The following is an 18,578-nucleotide window of genomic DNA, read 5'->3' as shown; positions in this document are numbered from 1 at the left end:
AAACAAACATCATAAAGCCCATGCAAATCGATTTATACACAACAAAATCAAAATAACTGAAAGAAGGCAGTCAAACATTCTTAAATTAATTTAATCAGTATTATTTACAAACGGATTCCATCCATCAACAGTGGAGAATAAAACATGATTATAACAAACACATTTAAAATGCATTCTGACAGGACATTTTGTTCCCTTTGTAATGCCAAAAGCCCTGACACACATTTTAACTGTATTTGTTAAAGTAGGATGTTATAGAACTAGGATTCCCTACAATAATCAAAGTTGAAATGAAGGGAGTCATTCTCTAGTCAATTAGCTTTATGCCAAAGTGAATTTGGACAGCTTTTTACCAGAGAAATTAAAACACTTTTGAGACAGGCAAAGCAAAGAGCTCCTGTCTTGTCAATAGGGGTTAGTGAGTAAAAACCCAAAATGCCCTTCAAAAATATTAGACGACAAAACCAATAAAGCAAACAAAATCCACAATTAACCAACATCTTCTGAGCCAACATTATTTTCCTTTTATAAAACTGTAGAATTTTATACTACATAAAATAATTGTATTTTACAACATTAGACCTTTAGACAGTAAAATAGGTTTTGATTGAGGTAATTACAACAAACTGTTTGTACAAAGTAAAAAATAACAAAAATAGATTTATCTGTGTTTGCCCTATGCACTCACACTGCTTTATGCTGCTGTCTCTTCTTCCCTCAAACCTATATCAGATCAGACACTAAACACAGGTCAAAGGACTGGTTTGGTAGAATGACATTCTGCACTAAAAGGCAAACAAACAAGTCATGCTTCAGAGTAAACTGAGGAGATCGCCTTAGAGCAAGACTATTGCTTTACACAGGAGATATATGATCAATGCTCTGTAAATGTGCTGCAGCTCAAACCTTTGAGTAGCAGCACATGTTCATGTCTCTGAACACTGGTGGGTTATTTATGTGGAAGTTTAACTCAAAGTGATCGCCACAGTCTCTCTGTAAACATGACCTGGGACAGATGATACAGTCATCTCCAGAAGAGGAGCTGGTGATTCACAAAGAATCAAGGCACAAATCTAGACCGGACACACACGTATGTTTACAGCACACACACAACAGTGCCCATACAGTACATTACTGGTGCTCCAGGAGGCCGGAAACCCCAAAGTGAACAGGTGTCAATGGGAAACTTCATCTTCTGAAGAAGCCACATAATATTTCACCAAACAAAGACACTTCAATGTACAGAGTCAATCTCAAAATACCACAACCTTTCTTTTTTTTTTTTAACTATATCCAACTTTTATCATCAGATAGAAAAAGTAAAAGAAACCTTTTTTTTTTTATTGTACTAGTGTGTCCAATCTCAATGTTTTACAGATTACTCATGCTCTGAAGTAAAGTTTTGTTTAGGTGCTTCAAATACACAAAAGAAAAGTGAGTGCATTACGCTAAGTAGATAGTTGTGTGAAAATGTATTTGAAAAGATCAGATTAGGTGTTGTGTATAGCTGCCAATAAAAATCTATCTATGGCAATGAATATAAAATCTGTTTATCAATATCTGCATTTGCTTTTTCATTAGATTTAATTGACGTATAATAGACAAAGGCTAATACCTCTCATTCATTTGTTCTAGTCGCAGTGTTTCCTAAGTGTTTTGTTACATGACTTCTGTTTGCTCCTTTAAATTGAGATTGTGTTTCCACAAACTATTTCAAAATAATTGCCTTCTCTATAATACCAGATAAAATTTTTGAAAGGTTTAGACAAAGCTGCCAAATTTGGGAGAACACTATCTGATTGTAACCATGCATGTAAAAATCGTCAGCCTCCACACTGTTGTACTGAAACCGATAACATCTCTGTACTATTAGGTAATATTATAAATAAGTATGAGCTGTTTTCTTTTTACAATGTACAAAATATGAAAATATTTTGATTGTTATTGTGAATGAAAACTTGCATGCCAAATACTATCCTTTGTTAACAGTCAACTTCGGTGTTTGGTATTCTTGGCATGTTTAACATCATTGACATTTGCGAGTGAAAAAACAAAACAGAAACAAAAACCACACCAAATCAAGCAGGATCAGAGGCAAACACCACGTCATTTCCCTATACACTACCTCGAGCACCTAAAACGCACCAAAATGCCCAACAAGTTCATTGTTTAGGGACAGTTTTGGTGCTTAGCTTAGAAAGGTTAGAAAAATACTGCTTTTAGGTGAGCTGAGGTGACAGCAGAGAGTAAAACCAGTCAACTCCAAATCACCAATAAACCATTCTGTCCTAAAAAAAAAAAAAAATCTAACTGAAGTGCTATTTACATATAGTTGGGGACAAGCCTCCAACGCAGGGACAGTAGCAGTTTAATACTAGAGTCCTTAAATTCCTTTAGATTCAGTTTAAAAGTAAAGCAGCAGTAGGAGTAGTTTGTGTTGCAAGGTGCGTTGAACATTGGCCACACGAACTCCTGAAAGCACTAGTAATTTTAGTCAGTTAATTGCACAGGGTAAATACAAACTCCATTTCAGTTTATCAAAACACAACGGTGACGCCGCATTCATGTGTCCCTCTACATGTGTATTTCCTTTGGACCACTGGTGGCAGTTCTGCAGCAATGATTAAAAAGAACATACTCTGATTGGCTATGTGTACCCTGTTACAGTTAGAAGTGGCTCATCCAAGGTAGGTCCCTGCCCTTTTTCCTTTTATAAACACCCTGATCAACAGAGCATTTGGCAAGACATGTTTTTGTGTCAAGAAAAGCACTTGAACTGAACTATACTGTCAAAAGTAGCCCATTTAAACAAATTTTTTATCAAGGGAATAAAACTCTACTCTTGGTTTTGCCACAATCTGAGAGCCACATGAATGCGGCTGCACGTTTATGTTGCATGGTCTACCCTATCATCCAGCCGATCTGCCTGGTGTTGTATCTAATTCAAGAAAAAGCCCTGATTTTCACTGAGCGTCCCTGAAAGCAGTGGCGGCCCTGCTGTGACGAGTTGTTGGCTGACTCTTTGTAGACAGACAGACAGTTAAAGGGAGGAAAGTCGGGCGGATTATAGTAAACCTGTTTGTTCCTGTTGTGTACAGTACAGTGCTCTGTTCCGAGTTAAAGCCCTTTTCCGGAACATCACCAAACGTCTTTAAGGCTTCACTGTAGATGAGTGTAAAGGAACGTCAAGAGACAAGGCTATAGTGTGACGTATTGCATAATCACCACTAGCACCACTCGGGTGTTAGGCGTTAACCAAACTAACTATTAGCATTCCTACTTCCCCACAGCCGGGTACTTCCTGTGCGCGGGCGACAAAAGCCACAGTACGAGCTCTCAGAAGTGCGTTTGGAGGTGGGTGCAGTGCTGCGAGGGTGTAGAGGAGTTGGAGGAGGGCGTGTTGGGGGTGGTGCTGTTGGCCACTCGCGGTGCAGGGCTGGAGTCGGAAAGCTGAAGCTCCTCCAGTTTCTTCAAGTACTCGTCTCTGAGGGCCAGCAGCTCCCTGTAGCGCTGCTCCACCGGGCTCTGCTGTGAGGAAGGCAAAGAGCAAAATTATGCATCTACAACAAGACGTTTTAAAACTGTCACATATTTATTTAGAGTGCTTTTATTTTGGTTTACATGTTGGGAATTTAAAGTTGCTCAACACATACACATTCACACAAAAAAAATTACAAAAATGCTGCATGGGTTTAAGCTAGCGTTGTAGTCAAGACCATACTAATTGAGACCAAGGCCAGTCCAAGTCCACAGGGTCCCGAGACCGAGACAAGACCAAGACCTCTAAGGGTTGAGACCAAGACAAGCCTGAGACCACGGCCCCTCAAGACCAAACTGAGACAATGTTTGTAATTTTTGACATTTATTTGTATTTTACAGTAATTTTGGCACAAATATTTTAATGTTTTTATAAATTAATCTCCACTTTATCACTCGTCAAGTGTCAGACCTCGAGACTGAGACAAGACAGTGTCCAAGCGCCTTCAAGACCGAGACAAGACCGAGACAAGACCGAGACAAGACCGAGACAAGACCGAGACAAGACCGAGACAAGACCGAGACCATGACCCATCAGGACCAAATTGAGACCGTGTTTGTAATTTTAGAGATTTATTTGTATTTTACAGTTATTTTGGCAATATATATTTCAATGTTTTTATAAATCTATCTCCACTTTATCACTCGTCAAGTGTGAGTCCAAGCGCCTTCGAAACCAAGACAAAGACAGAGACTATGGCCCATCGAGACCGAAGCAAAACCAGCTTTGTTATTTTTGACATTTATTTGTATTTGACAGTTAGTTTGGCTCATATATTTCAACGTTTTTATAAATTTATCTCTACATTATCTTGTTGAGTGTCAGACCTCGAGACCGAGACAAGACTGAGTCCAAACGCGGTCGAGTCCTAGACAAGACCGAATCCAAACGTGGTCGAGTCCTAGACAAGACCGAGTCCAAACGTGGTTGAGTCCTGACAAGACCGAGTCCAAACGCGATAGAGTCCGAGACAAGACCGATTCCAAACGCGGTAGAGTCTGAGACAAGACCGAATCCAAACGTGGTCGAGTCCTAGACAAAACCGAGTCCAAACGCGGTCGAGTCCGAGACAAGACCGAGTCCGAAACAAGACCGAGTCCAAACACGGTTGAGTCCTAGATAAGACAGAGTCCAAACGCAGTCGAGTCCTAGGCAAGGCCGAGTCCAATTGTGGTCGAGTCCTAAACAAGACCAAGGCACGTAGACTGTAGTTTTTAAAGTCTTGGTACTACGAGTGCTACAACAGTATTTTAAGCTTCCATAACACGCAACATTTTGATATTTACCCTTTCAAAAAATATCTGATATTTGTTTAAAATGTTCATCATTATGACAAAGGTCCTAATTTTTCATCATTGCCCATTTGCCCCATAAGTAATACCTGTTGTCTTATGCGTGGATTCCATCGGATGTAGTAAGATACCCAAAGCTCTAGGTGGCGCATGCTGGCAACAGGACAGAGCACCATGTTGGGCTCTGGCGTGTAGAAAGGATTTAAATAAAAATCTGTTTTACTGTTGACAAGAGACCAAAGTGACACTGTTTTGATCCGGACTTCCTACAAGACACATTTAAATTTAGAGAGAGTTAGTGATATAATTTATAAATAGTACATATTATAAAGAGTGGAGAGTTTATTGTGTCTTACATTTTGATCCCGAGCATTCTCACAGTTATAGAGGAACGTCCCGAACCTGCAGCTGTACAGGTGATCCAGGATGGTCAGCAGGAGGCGCTCATTGAACTCAAAGGCTGTTGGAAACTGAGAAGGCAGAAGTTAAATCAGAAGTGAAGCTATATAAGGAACTAAAACTCATAACAGATTTGGGGAAAACATGTCTGTGTAATGTAGTGTGATTTCTTTTACTTTCCATTTTGTTTTACTAGCACATCTTTGGATTGGGTGTGCTTAAAAAAAGACTACTGTATCTTTTCTTTTCTAAATTGCAGTATTTATTTATTTATAACAGAAACTTCATGAATAGAAACTTGACTTATTTCTCATCGCTTCATAGTGGCAATTCACCATAGTAAGCAGCAGATTTTCATGGTTGAAAACTCTGTCAGTGTCATAGTTTCATGGTTTTATTGTTGAAAAATGTGACATTTTTAAAGCCTACATTTTTTTTTTTGGAGTAATTCCAAGTAAATACTGAGCTGTGAGCAATTTTCTGAGCACTATACCCCACAGATTACAAACATGTATCAAAATAAACTTAGAATAAGCTTTGGGTGAGGGGCTGAAAAGGTCATAAATGTCAATTTTACATTATACGTCCCCTCTAATAACAAATGAGACTCCATCAACCTTTATAGAAACTGCCTTGTTGTGCAACCTTGGCAGCAGCTACACTAGAAGGTCATCTACTTCCCATTTAGCTTCGACAGGTAATTAAGATGATGTGTGACCTCCACGAGCAGCATTCAGGCAGGAGGAGCTTTACCTGTTTGGTCATTTGCCAGACGCAATCGATGAACTGCACAAAGATGGGGGATCGGTCCTGGTCCGCGTGGTTCTTGTCTCCGTGACCTATCCTCTAAACACACAAACACACATCCGCACGTGTTAGTGAAGCGTCTACTGGATTGCAATGTACTAAAGTTATGTAATAGATCAATATGTGATATGTATGTGACTTTTACGTACCGAGGCAAACTTGTGTCCAAAGCTGATCCACTCTTTTTCAATTAGCACCTAAGCCGAGAAACAGAAAATATTGAATTTATAACATCTTTGCACTGTTTTTCCTTACGCTCTCATGTATATAAATGTGATATACTGTATTTATATTACTTTATCTCAATTTTTTACTTAATTAGTACATATACATTTCTATAATTATGCCTTATTTGACCCCAGTGATATTTTTGCTACTTATTTAGAATGTATTTTTAGTACAATTTATAGATTTTCTCTTTGTTATTAAATTATATTGTGATGTGTGAGCTACTGCGTCCAAATAATTTTCCTTGTGGATCAATAAAGTTTGTCTAAGTAAGTCTAAATTATATGACAAACGACAACAACTTCAAACTTTATATGAGATCATAAACTATTACACTGGACCACAAGGGTTAGAGACTTTCCAACCAGTTGGGGTGAAGCGATATCCAAGTCTCACGATATGATATTGTCACGGTATGAACCTCACGGTATGATATTTATTACGATATCATGAGAAAGCTCAAGATATGGTGGGGAGGCTCATGATGTGTGGTCGGGGGGAAATGGGGGGGGATAATTTGTGTATTTGTTGTGGATGTTGCTGTATGTTTTGTGCTTTGTTTTATGTTGATTATTGTAATTTGTTAAATGTTGATTATTGTATTTTGTTAAATGTTATATTCTGTGGTCCTTAATAAAAATAAATTTAAAAAATCTAAGACTTAAAAGTGCTTAGAACTGTTATTTCTTCTTGTAGTCTGCACTGAAATGGAGCAAAGCATTATGGTCTATGTAGTTCCCTCTTTCTCTTTTTTTTAGCAATTGCTGCACCATAACTCTTAATTTAAGCAATCACAATATTTCGGTTATTGTTACATCCCTACTACCAATATATGATACAAAATATTTTTTCCAAGAAACCCATGCAAATGCGCACTACACATCTGTATACATTTTCATTGAATTTAATTTGTTTGCAGCTTAACAACAAATAATATGCACACCACATTCCTCAGTTTGTTAACAGAGTAGTATGGTGTCCATTATTGGTAGTGACAATGAAATATATGATGTTGAACTTGATCATTTCTGTAGTGATTAGACCCAAGTACTCGCTGTATTACAACAAAAACTGCAGTGCCAGACTGAACCAGGACAGGTAGGAGCAGCTAAAATGAATATTCATAAAATGCTGAGTTAAGTCACGAACACGGGAAACGGCTGTTATCAGTTTTTTCCATTATTCATCAACAAAATCAAAAACTGAAAAAAAAAAAAAATCATTATCCGTTTTTTCATTTTGGTTTTGGAGACAAATAGTGAAGAAAATCATTTTTTCGTTTTCTTATTTTTGGTTTTATATGGAAAAATTAATGAAAGAATGATACAGACTTATCACACTTCCTAACTGTCCCTCATTTTTATTAAATACGATAAATGTTGTGATTTCACCTCAAACCCAGTGATTGTACATGGGGCGTACCTCAAACCCTCGGAGTGTGCGATAGTGGCTGTCCAGCATGAGCATGGCCAAAGAGGTGAGCTGTGCAGTCCGGTCCCAGCCGTCACTGCAGTGCACCAGCACAGAGTTCCCCGTGGACACTTTGTCTGCCACCTGGATGGCCCCTGACAATACCAGCTGCACCAAAAATATGAAATAAAATATGTGAATAAAAATATTGATAGTAAAAATGCATATTAAAGTATTTATATGATTAGTTCTAACCTTGATATGTTCAAGCCAGTGTGTGGACTCCAGACTCGAGAGCCAGTGAGACTCCTCCACATTCGGATAGACAATATCTTTAAGCTTCTTCAGCGATTCCCTCATGACGTGAATATTTTGGATGTCCAAGAATACGAGTTCTGCGTTTTGGTACTCGTCCCCCTCGTAACCTCCTCCAGTGGCCTTGAAACAGAAGAGTTTGCATAAATTAAGACAAAACCTTCTTTGTCAGTGGCTGTTTACACGCACACTGGATTTCTAGAGTTATCAGATGTATGAAGTATCATGTAAACAGTTAAATATGGCGTGAGTAATCTGACTTCTTCAAAATTGATTTCACAATTTCCTTGGAGCCAGATCATGATTTTAACACAGTACATGTAAACATAGTATTCTTAAAGTAAAGTCATCTGCTACTTCTGAACATTCACGCTTCACTGTAATTGGTTAAATCCACCTGTTAGTCACAGTATTGCTGAGGCTGACCAATATACAGCATTTTATTTTCATGGTTTCCCATATAAAAGTTACTATAAACATTCACTGATTACCTGATATATGTCACTAGGTGTTTTTAGTTATCAGATTTATTTTGTGGCTGTAAACACACACCATAAATCAGATCTAATTACTGGTTTGTCTGATGATTATACTGGCCATGTAAACATACCCAGTGAGTTTGATAGACCAGACAGACACAGACCTTGTTGGCCACAGCGTTCACACTGGGCCGAGCGTCGTATATTGTGAGTTTGGGTGTATCATTGGCCTCTCTGATCATCTCCAGGTATCTCTCGTCATCTTTGTTCCTCTTTCCTGACATCCCAACCAGGGGCTGACTGCAACGCACGATTACTGCCTGGTTCTCCCTGTGGATCCAGGACAAAACCTGCAAACACAAGGAGCATGCAATACATCCTTAATAACTGTTACATTCAAAGATTACCACAGCAAATCATCTTACTTGTTTATAAGTTATGGTTTACAACTTAATGATTGTTTATTTATCTGGGTTTGGGATCAGACAGGGAACACAATGACACAAAAAACTTATGTCTTTTGCTTTTTAAACTCCTGACAGTAAATAGATGTGTGAAAACTATCTTGCTGAATAGAAAAATAACAATGGTAAAGCATAACTTTTCTACTTCATGCTTGTATCCATTGTTTTGCCTGGAACATTGCACATTATGCAAACAAATCTATATAGCAATTATTCAGTTATGAGTGTTTCCATTGCAAAAAAACAATGCTTTCTCAGTGCAAACTTGCACCTAATTTCTCAGATCTGATCGTTAATTTGTTTCCATTTAATGCCATACCCTGGAACATTCTAGGCAAAGGATTAGCATCACCATGGAGACAACCAGGTGGCAAGACTCTCCACCAGAAAAGTTGCATGGTGCACCTCAAAGTAAAATCAGTTGCAGAGAAAATGTCTAGATTCTTTTTAACAAAGCTTGACATAACTAAAACATTTCTTCTTATTACTGTTTAAGCGTAGGTACTGCGTAATGTGTTCCTCACTCACCGGTATACGAGACCTCGACCTGAACGCTGCCACTTTCCTCAGATCCTCCTCTTTACTTTTGTATGGGACCGCCAACACGGTGGGGTAGGTGTCACATAGCTCGTAGTTCTTATTGATGAAGGTAATGCGCCACTTGTTATTAGGTAAACCCTACAAACCACACCTTATTTATTCTCTGCTTACTGTTAAAACAATATTTCACAAATATATATATGTCCATGTGTAGCTTTACCTGCCGCCTCAACTCATCCATGGCTTTATAAACATTCCAGCCATTCTCCTCATACTTCTCCTGTGTTACATAGGCAAACAGATGCTGCAAAGAGGAAACAGGAACTTGTCAAAATACAGTTGGAAAATATGCTGCAACACATCATAATGTTGAATTGTGTTCTCTCACACAGTTACGCCTGTTTGTTTCCTTTAAATGTGAGAGTGCCAACTTTCCAGGAAATACTTTTTATGAACCAAATACTCAATGATAAATCTGTCAACACAATCCACTTCCATAATCAAAGCACTAATCTGAGGATGCACTGAAACAATGTATTGTTCCATTGACCTTTCTCTACTGTTAGACTCCGTTTTGACCAAGCTATTTGATAAAAACACACAATAATGCAAGTGCATAGTGTATAGTGCATCTTCTATTTCAGTCTCTAATTCATGCACAAGCAGAGAGCTTTGATGTGGGCGGCTGCCTGTGTGTCACACTTTAAAAAGGACTGCCTCTGTGCATTACTGCATTTAGAGCAAAAGCACAATTTAAAACCATGTACAGTGTTATCCTTTTCAGTAAATCAGCTCCATTTTAAACCCAAACCATCATCCTGCTTTACCACAGTCATTCATCTCTTCTTTGGTCATCCTGGGGTTTGACAATGACACATTTTTGTGTTACAGTTATTTATAATGATTGACACCATGATGAAAAATCCCCATTTTCTTTTATTACCATTTTATAATACGTGACTATTCCTTAAGAAAAAAAAAAAACATCATCTTTATTCCAATGTATTCTTTAATCCTTCTCTGCACATGTCCAAGCCATCTCAACATGGCATCTCTGACACTGTTTCCAAAATAAAGTAATCCTATTAAAACTGTGTTGGCAACATAACTCCATGTTAGTTTTTTCCATAATTCCAATCTGGACATAGAGCAGAATAAAAGATTTGAAAGATTTATAAATCTACAGTTCCTGGATGTCCAAGAAAACATGAAAAATAATTGGTCACTTATTGCCCCAAAATGTTATCAAATGTAAACCTTTTAGACCACATTTTCCTTAATGGACCCAAACAGAATATTATATTTTAATATAGTATCATCAAATAATATTTTCATTTCTATACAGTCACTGTGAATCTTACCAGTCCATGTGAGAGAGGAAATGCAAGTCTGAAAAGGAAATCAAAGATGTCTCTCCTGCTGTGACCCTCCTGCTTCAACGCAAACCTGAGATTCCTCATGTCCTACAGACACAAGAACAGGAGATTTTAAACACCATGGCATTAAAATAAGATCATTAGTATCAAACATGTAGATATAGAGTCAGAGCAGCTTTTGTGTCGCTGGGTCTGACCTTGCAGGTGATGTCCAGGCCGTATGAGTTTTCTCCCCGACTCGAAGCTCCGCCCATCTTCTCCACTCGACTGATGGCACCCAGAGGAACATCTAGCGTTACAATCAAATCCTAAAAAGACATGAACAACTGTACTCAGAATCACAAAAACAAAAACATTTGGCTATTTAAAGAAATGTATATACTGTAAACGTACCAAGCTTTACATTTCCTTATCATTACTAAGACTAGATATTCATTTGAACGAGCACGAATATTGAAAAATCACATAAATATTTCCTGGACTTTTATTGAATATTTTTTCTAAAAGGGCTCAATCAGAATCTACACTCGTCTACATGGTAAAAATTAAAGAAAAAACATAATTATAGTGTATTTAAATCCAAAAAGTTTGTCAAACGTTTAATTTATAATGTAAATCCAGTTTGATATTTTAGAATCTTTGGTAACACTACCTTGTATCGTTCTATTTCTGTAGTGCTTACTCATCTTCTCGGGATTTGGCCTTTGCTGTTGCTATGGTGGGATGTGAGAGGACTGAGGAGTGGAGTTTCTTTTTAGCAAAATTGAAAGTGAAAATTGCCTTTATTTTGTAATTCTGGACAGCCCTGACCCATTGAGTGTGCAAAGTGAAACAGGTATAACTTTCTTTTCCTTTGTAACAGCTGAAGTGAGAGTGTGTGGAAGTGCTCACCGCGTCCGAGCTCCTGAAGTACAATCTGTAGTTGGTTATGAGTACTTTGCCTTTGACTGGGCCGTTGAAGGGACAGATGTAGATGACTTCTTTTTCTGCGCAAAGATAAACCGTATTATTATTATATTATTTAGAGTCATTCCACACAGTAGGGAAGAGAAAGCAGAAGAGAGCAGCCAGGTTAGTTATAAATAATGACTTGAGAGGTGAGCTCAGTAACAAGACTTTCCATTAGTACAGTAGAGCTTTGTGTGGTACTGTTTGGAACTGCTAAAAGAAATATCTATAATTACCTCCGCCAAGGAGGTTATGTTTTTGCTGGCGTTTGTTTGTTTGTTTGTTTGTTTGTTTGTCTGTTAGCAACATAACTCAAAAAGTTATGGACCAATTTTGATGAAATTTTCAGGATTTCTGGATCACTTTGAAATTTTAGTTAACATTGTGGTAAATGGGGCCAAAAAGTTTGTTTCTCAATATCTCGGTTAATTATTGACCAAACCCCATGAAATTTGACTCAGGGATGGACAATGGGATCCTCTTTCATATTCCAAAGGCTGATCCGGATCTGATCCAGAAGACTGATTTTATCGCAATTTATATAAAAAATGGGGGTAGTCCTTGGCGGAGGTCTGCGCTCTCTGAGTGCTTTTCTAGTTTTAAATATAAATTCACCTTATTTCAAGTTGTATTATTTTGCATAGGGCTGCTGTTCTTGATAGCAAATAAGTTCCATATGGACTATAAAGCTGTTTTAAAGCCTCCCAGAGAATCGGCGCAGAAGTTGGTCCATTTGAACACTGAAAATTTTACACAAATTGCTTTACTTTATGTCATATTTAAGTGGCAGAACTTTTGAATTAATTTTACTGGAAGTGCCACCACAAGAAAGAGATGTTTAGGAACATTTGGAGACAAAAAGGGCAGGACTGAATAAGGTGAATAGAAATGGTTAGATAAGAGAACATGTACTCTTAGTCCTACAGTGGGTGCATTTTGTGAATAACAGCAGCAGAATAAAAATATGCAGTCAAAAGTCAAGATAAATAACTAAAGAATAAATTTCAAACTTTTTAACTACTCTCTCAGAAATAAAAATTTTACTATTCATGTATTATGAGTAGCCTTTAATTTACTGTTAACAAGAGATAAAGTCCAAGGCAACTTGAATTGATAAAAGCTTAGGTTAATTTCCAAAGTCTATGCACTAATAGCTTTAGATAATAATACTAATACTTTTCACTTTTTAAATGTAATGTCTGTAGTGGTCAAATGAAGAGGACATCAGTAACACTGGCCTCGAGTTGAGGTGAAATCACATAAGGGTGGGTCTTTGATATAAATTGGTGTTGCGTGGGCTTTTCAGAGCTTGTGCATATGAGTAAGTGTTCTGTTCTGACCTATGACCCCGTCCTCCCCGGGCAACAGCGACACATCAGTGAGTGGCTCCATCTTTAGAGAGTCTCTGGACACCTGCAGGCAAGAGGAAATGCAACTGAGTCAAAGAATATTTATATTACATTCAAACAGATGACGTCAGCCTGAGAAGAGGATCTTAAAGTATAAGTGGTAAAGTATAAATGAGTATAAATGTATACCGGTAAATGATATTACTGAGTAATATACATTATGCTGGGATGTTAAGATTTTAGTGCTTTTCCATTTAAGTACAAAACAGTGCCACAGGACGTAAGATGAGACTTTGGAATTTGATTTGACAAATTTATCTCACAAAATGCATATTCAGTTAAACTTAAATGAAAATAAAATATAATTTATAATACTTTACCACCTCTTAAAAACTACACGTGTAAATTAAGCATGAAAACATGTTGTAAAATAAGTATTAGATTAGTATAGTATTAGTAGAATAGTAAGAAAGGTAGCAGGTGCCCTTACGCTAGAGATGTGTGTGTCCAAAGAGTTGGAGTTGCAGACAGACACGGGTGAGGCCATCACTCAGGAGGCACTTCCACAGGCTGCACACACACACAGACACACAAACAGACACACAAAGAGACAAAACATTAAGCGGTCACCTACAAGCATCAAAGAAGCTTTACACTGCTTTCATATTCCCAAGTTCTTTAAAAGAAAATATATATTTTTAGAAAATGGGGACAGTGCATATTAATGGACATAAACTTGTCAGATCAGACTCACCAGTACTGATTTACAGTACAACCTGAATGTTTTTCCATTTCATAAACTGTACTTTTCATTATTAAATGTTAAATATTATGAAATGAGTAATGAACGCCTCAGGCTAGTATCATATATTTAACAATGCATTTACACAGAGGCTTAAGTGAATGCACTTGCTGCTGTGTGTCTATTTGAAGCCTCTGATGAGCTGCATTTCTCTTATGCATCTTTTCTGAGAAGAGAGGAAATGATAAAATGTCTTCTTTAAAGTACATCTATTTAGCACTTTCTTTGTCACCCAGAGAGTCCAAAAACATGTGGGAATATTAAACAATAACAGAAGCAATGGTGCTTTAAAAGATGGTCTCTAAAGATTAAGCTTTAATATAATGTGTTAAGTGGGAGGCACATTTGTAATATCTTGTGATGCTTCTAAATGACTAAGTGTTGTGTTTTTATCAGTGAGTCTTCTGTAACTCCATCTTCCTCCCTGGCAGCAGGTGTGTGCACATGACCGCACACCGTCTCACACATTACCACTACACAGCGTCTCAGTTCTCACTTAAATTCACTCCTGTTTGTGCCTATTTTCACATATATCATAGATATACGTCATTTACATAATACCCGCTTTCCTTCACTTATTGGCATTGTTTAACAATCCCAGTATGCTCTGAATAAGAACTTTTCTGAAAGAAATCCATAACATACACACAAGTGTATAAAATCCATGAGCATCACATCTGATGCCAGCTTTAATTCCAAGAGTTTTGGCACCGTTTAGCAGCCATGGGTTGGTCTGTGCACCTGTGTTTAAAGCCTACCCCCCTTTAAGCACCACAAGCAGGTGTGGCTATTAGCAAGATGATGAAAAATTCAGGAGCTGGTCTGTTTGGACGATCCGATTACTGCGCCCAACATTGCACTATTATCTCTAAGTAACGAGAATGGCAAGTTTAGTGAGCCACTCCTCCAGCTGGCAGTGGTCAGGGACACGCCCCATTAAACTACATAACTGTGGATATCGTATAAAAGACCGGGACAAAGCCAGATCTGTAATGAATACAGCGGGGCACAATGGAGGAGTTCAAACGCTACAGTTGGACCATGGAAAGTGAAAGAAGCAAAGGAGTTCTTATTTCACAGACCACACCTCCGAACCTGTTGTTTTGGTGGAGCTGGACTTACAAGAAGCTCATTCAGGACAATTATTCCACGATTACAATAATGAGAACACGTCATAACGGTGTAAACTAGGTTGTAATCAATAGTAGGGTGTCATGCATATAGTCATAAAAACAAATACGGGTGAAAATGAGAAACTGTAAGAGAATGAAGAGAAGTAAACCAATTTTTGTCAACACTGTCCATTCCAACCATATAACATTAACAATAGAGTGAATATTAAACCCATCAAGGCGGGTTTTTAGTTTGAATCGAGCCATTTAAGCCAAAAGTTGCACTTCGTAAATTTAATGTCCACCACCAGCTTGTCTCCATGGAGAAGTTGTTGCTTTGGAATTTTACATTATGGAATTCAATTTATCTGTCTTAGATTTATTCAATTACAAAAACAAAAACTTAAAAATACATTCATAGTACTGCGAGCGGGGAACCACTACACAGTTCTGACGTGTAACTGAGCCTGGTGGCATTTCCTGGTGGCTTGTCTCCATGGAGACGAGAGTCTGCCACCTGCTTGTACGGAAACAAGCAGGTCGAAGACTCACCACAAGAAATGTTACAGAAAGGCAGGATTTTTAAGCAGAAAGATGGTAGAATCTTCCCTAAATATTTCAAAATGCAGATGTTTTAATATGGTTAATATTTTCTATTTTTGGTCTATCCATAAATAGAATAAAATGGTCAAAATGTTAACTAAAGTGAAACATTTTCATTACAGTATTAAAATGTGTAGGCAGTATTTTTTCAAACACACAAATGTTATCAGTTGAAAGGACTTTGCCACAGGAATAGCAGCTTTAAGGACCCAATCCCCAGAAGTCAACACGTGAATTTTCTGTTTTAAAAAAGTCTTATAGGCCATCGGGATTCAAACAGAAAGGGTCAAATCTGTCTTTAAATGTAAGTTGAGGTTCAAGTATCAGACAAAGAGAAATTATTGCTAAATAGTCATAGTATAGTCTTATTTGGAGGCTTAATATTTCATTTTAAATCAGCTCTTTTAATAAACATTGAAATTAGCATTTACAATGTAACCTACTCATAACCTGCCAACCTCCCCTCATCAAAAAGCAAATCAAATCAACACAGTAAATCTTTGTACTACACCATAAAAAACCTCTTCCTCTGTAATAAAAACGACACACATTTCAACTCATTTACATTTTACTTGATCCAAAATGAAAACATCAGCCGCCGAATCTGAAAAATAAAGGTGCAAAAACATCAAAACCAAGTGTGATTTTGGCCTAGACCACTTCCTAACACCTGGCTACATCCCTCCTCCTCCTGCTGCTCACACGCTGTCATCAGATACACAGCGGCTGGAAAAGATAGCACAAGTATAAGGCACTCAGGGGTCAGAGCTGGATCAAGCACATTATGGCCCTATTAACCACAACAGGAACAAGGAAATTGTATAGTGTTATCATTATTGATGAGATAACATATAAAAAGAATATGACATATAAAAGGAGGGAGATATAGTAGATATGTTTGTTAAAAGGCTATAAACCAATTTCAAGATTACTTAAACAATGCAGACTTTAATTCCTTAGCATTTAACACAAAAAACAAAAAGAAAAATACTGAATCTCTATAATTTGGTAATTACACAGCCATAGCACATTATCATTTTTGTGTAACACTTGAACCTCTGTCAAGACATTTACAAATAGAGTAGATTCATACATGCTACGTAACATTTTTAGGCCATAACCCACCCCTAGTTAAGGAGATCCAAATAATTCAAAATTAGTTTTCCCTGCAACATGGACTTGTTATAAGCTGTTAAAGTGCACAGACAACTCCACAACAGAACACATCCACAAATCACATCAGGCTAATAATAGACCAAGGTAAAATGCAGTTTGCAGGGACATGTGAATGCGACATTTAGCCCTGTTCAACAAATGATGTGCCTCAAACTGAATATGTTAGAACTTGTCTTCACACTTAACTCAAAAGCAATAGCAATACCCTCAAATTTGTTTTAATAGGAGCTTTTTTTCCAAGAGTGACGGAAAGAAGAGAACAAAAATAAAAGATGGCGTGACACTGTTTTTCTTGAAATAATACTATGTGAAACTATATTCAAAATAGACAATGTTTACATTTATTTTTAACTCTACACAAATCTGTCATAAAAGCCACGTGGTTAGAGATGTGACTCCTTCTGGACTTTGTGCCATCTTAAACACTGACAATTACGGAGGATCCGGAAGGGCATCTGATATTAAAACCTTCAGCTGAAAGTAAAATAACAAATGCATGACTTTCTCTCTCATAATATCCCTGTAGAAACAACATAGTCAGGAAAATCCAAAGCGTGAAATGAATGAATCTTAGGCCTATATGACTTTGAAACAAAACCCTGAATGTTTACACAGAAGATGATTTGTTACTCCTCCCAAAATATGTTACCTGCAGCTGCACACCTGGCCTCGTAACATTATGATGTGGGAACTGTATTGTGCCAATTGGTGCCAATTTTTGTTTTTTACCCAGGAGAAACCTAAAACATATCGCCTACAGACATTCAAAGTAGGTTAAAGTGGCAGGAGCATTACAATGGCACCAGATATTAGAACCAAGCAAGCACAACTTTCACTTAACCAGGGAGGGATTTTACATGTTAGGCAACAATATTAGAAAGGGACAAATGGCTAAAACGTGTAGTGAAACCAAAATTACGCGTGAGGACAGTGTAACTTTGGAATGGCACAGTGCGCTCGCGTCGGATTGGAAAGGTCTTTTTGGTGACTGGTGAAGTTGGCGGTCTAAGTTGTCAAAACAGATCAACACGAGTGCATTTAGCTACGCGATCGACAGCGATGCAAGATTAATCCGACACATTTGCCTCAGATTAACCATTAGAAACAAGGCACCAAAGAAAAGCGGCCCTCTTAAAGCCCCTTACTGAACTTTTCCAACTTGGCTATTCCAGTGGGCACAGCTGTGGAGTTGCACCAGGAAATAGCGGAGGCCTAGCACAGAACGACAGATTATTTTGGCAGAAATAAAAGCTAAAAATGCCCCGCAGTGCGCACAAATCCTGGTTAATGCTCCCCGAAAGGCGTTTAAGAACAGATCAGAGGGCTACACCAAGGCTGGGCGCGTTTACTTACCCGCAAAGTGCGTTTCTCCCGTGGCTGAATGTCGATCTGTTTCCCCCAAGCCACAGTCGGAACTCACTCTGTGTCACGTGTCACTCTGTCATGGCGCGGATTGGCTGCTTGTCAAATTGTATCCCGCAATGTGCGCTGGGAAGTGAAGTTTTACAGCCATAAAAGGAGAGTGTAGGCAGTGAAACATGCTGGATACGCCCATTCTGTTCAGACTGCTTTGGTTTAGGGCAGGGAGCTCCAACCTGTAGCGCATACGGCCCTTTGGCTGACTCTGACCGGTCCTTTTACGATAATTTGGAATGACAAAATAAACGTATTTTATAATTTTGTCCTATGCATGGACTAAAGCTGCATTGCTTTTATTTTAAAGGTGTTTTTAATGACATT

The 18,578-nt window shown here is 38.0% G+C and overlaps 1 protein-coding gene across 3 annotated transcripts; it reads right to left on the bottom strand.

The window, feature by feature from the left end:
- Window positions 1-73: 73 nt before the first annotated feature.
- On the bottom strand, window positions 74-18,312 carry mtm1 (myotubularin 1). 3 transcript variants are annotated; one of them, XM_020936458.2, is made up of 16 exons: window positions 18,192-18,312; window positions 13,636-13,715; window positions 13,137-13,209; window positions 11,740-11,834; window positions 11,046-11,156; window positions 10,834-10,935; window positions 9,693-9,776; window positions 9,461-9,610; window positions 8,633-8,818; window positions 7,930-8,112; window positions 7,687-7,842; window positions 6,186-6,233; window positions 5,983-6,075; window positions 5,187-5,300; window positions 4,920-5,096; window positions 74-3,528 (listed from the first exon to the last, which is right to left on the bottom strand). In XM_020936458.2, the coding sequence occupies exons 2-16, from the start codon at window positions 13,690-13,692 to the stop codon at window positions 3,337-3,339; spliced, it is 1,821 nt and encodes a 606-aa protein (XP_020792117.1). In that variant the 5' UTR covers window positions 13,693-13,715; window positions 18,192-18,312; the 3' UTR covers window positions 74-3,336. The 3 variants fall into 3 exon arrangements, with proteins under 3 accessions (XP_020792117.1, XP_020792118.1, XP_020792120.1); XM_020936459.2 differs by having other exon boundaries at window positions 74-3,525; XM_020936461.2 differs by lacking the exon at window positions 13,636-13,715 and having other exon boundaries at window positions 18,192-18,272.
- Window positions 18,313-18,578: the final 266 nt, after the last annotated feature.

Source organism: Boleophthalmus pectinirostris, unplaced genomic scaffold (genome assembly GCF_026225935.1).
Source record: "Boleophthalmus pectinirostris isolate CB_2022bp ecotype Guang Dong unplaced genomic scaffold, ASM2622593v1 HiC_scaffold_20, whole genome shotgun sequence".
NCBI classification, from domain to species: domain Eukaryota; kingdom Metazoa; phylum Chordata; class Actinopteri; order Gobiiformes; family Gobiidae; genus Boleophthalmus; species Boleophthalmus pectinirostris.
The sequence above is the reverse complement of the archived record's forward strand: the minus strand, read 5'-3'. Positions and strand labels throughout refer to the sequence as shown.

Excerpts from the sequence above, each read along its gene's own strand:
- mtm1 (XM_020936458.2), bottom strand. The coding sequence starts at position 13,692 with ATGGCCTCACCCGTGTCTGTCTGCAACTCCAACTCTTTGGACACACAC. Across the intron at positions 7,843-7,929 it reads ACTGGCTTGAACATATCAAG|CTGGTATTGTCAGGGGCCAT; the intron begins GTTAGAACTAAT and ends TTTTTGGTGCAG. Across the intron at positions 3,529-4,919 it reads ATCCACGCATAAGACAACAG|CAGAGCCCGGTGGAGCAGCG; the intron begins GTATTACTTATG and ends CCTTCCTCACAG.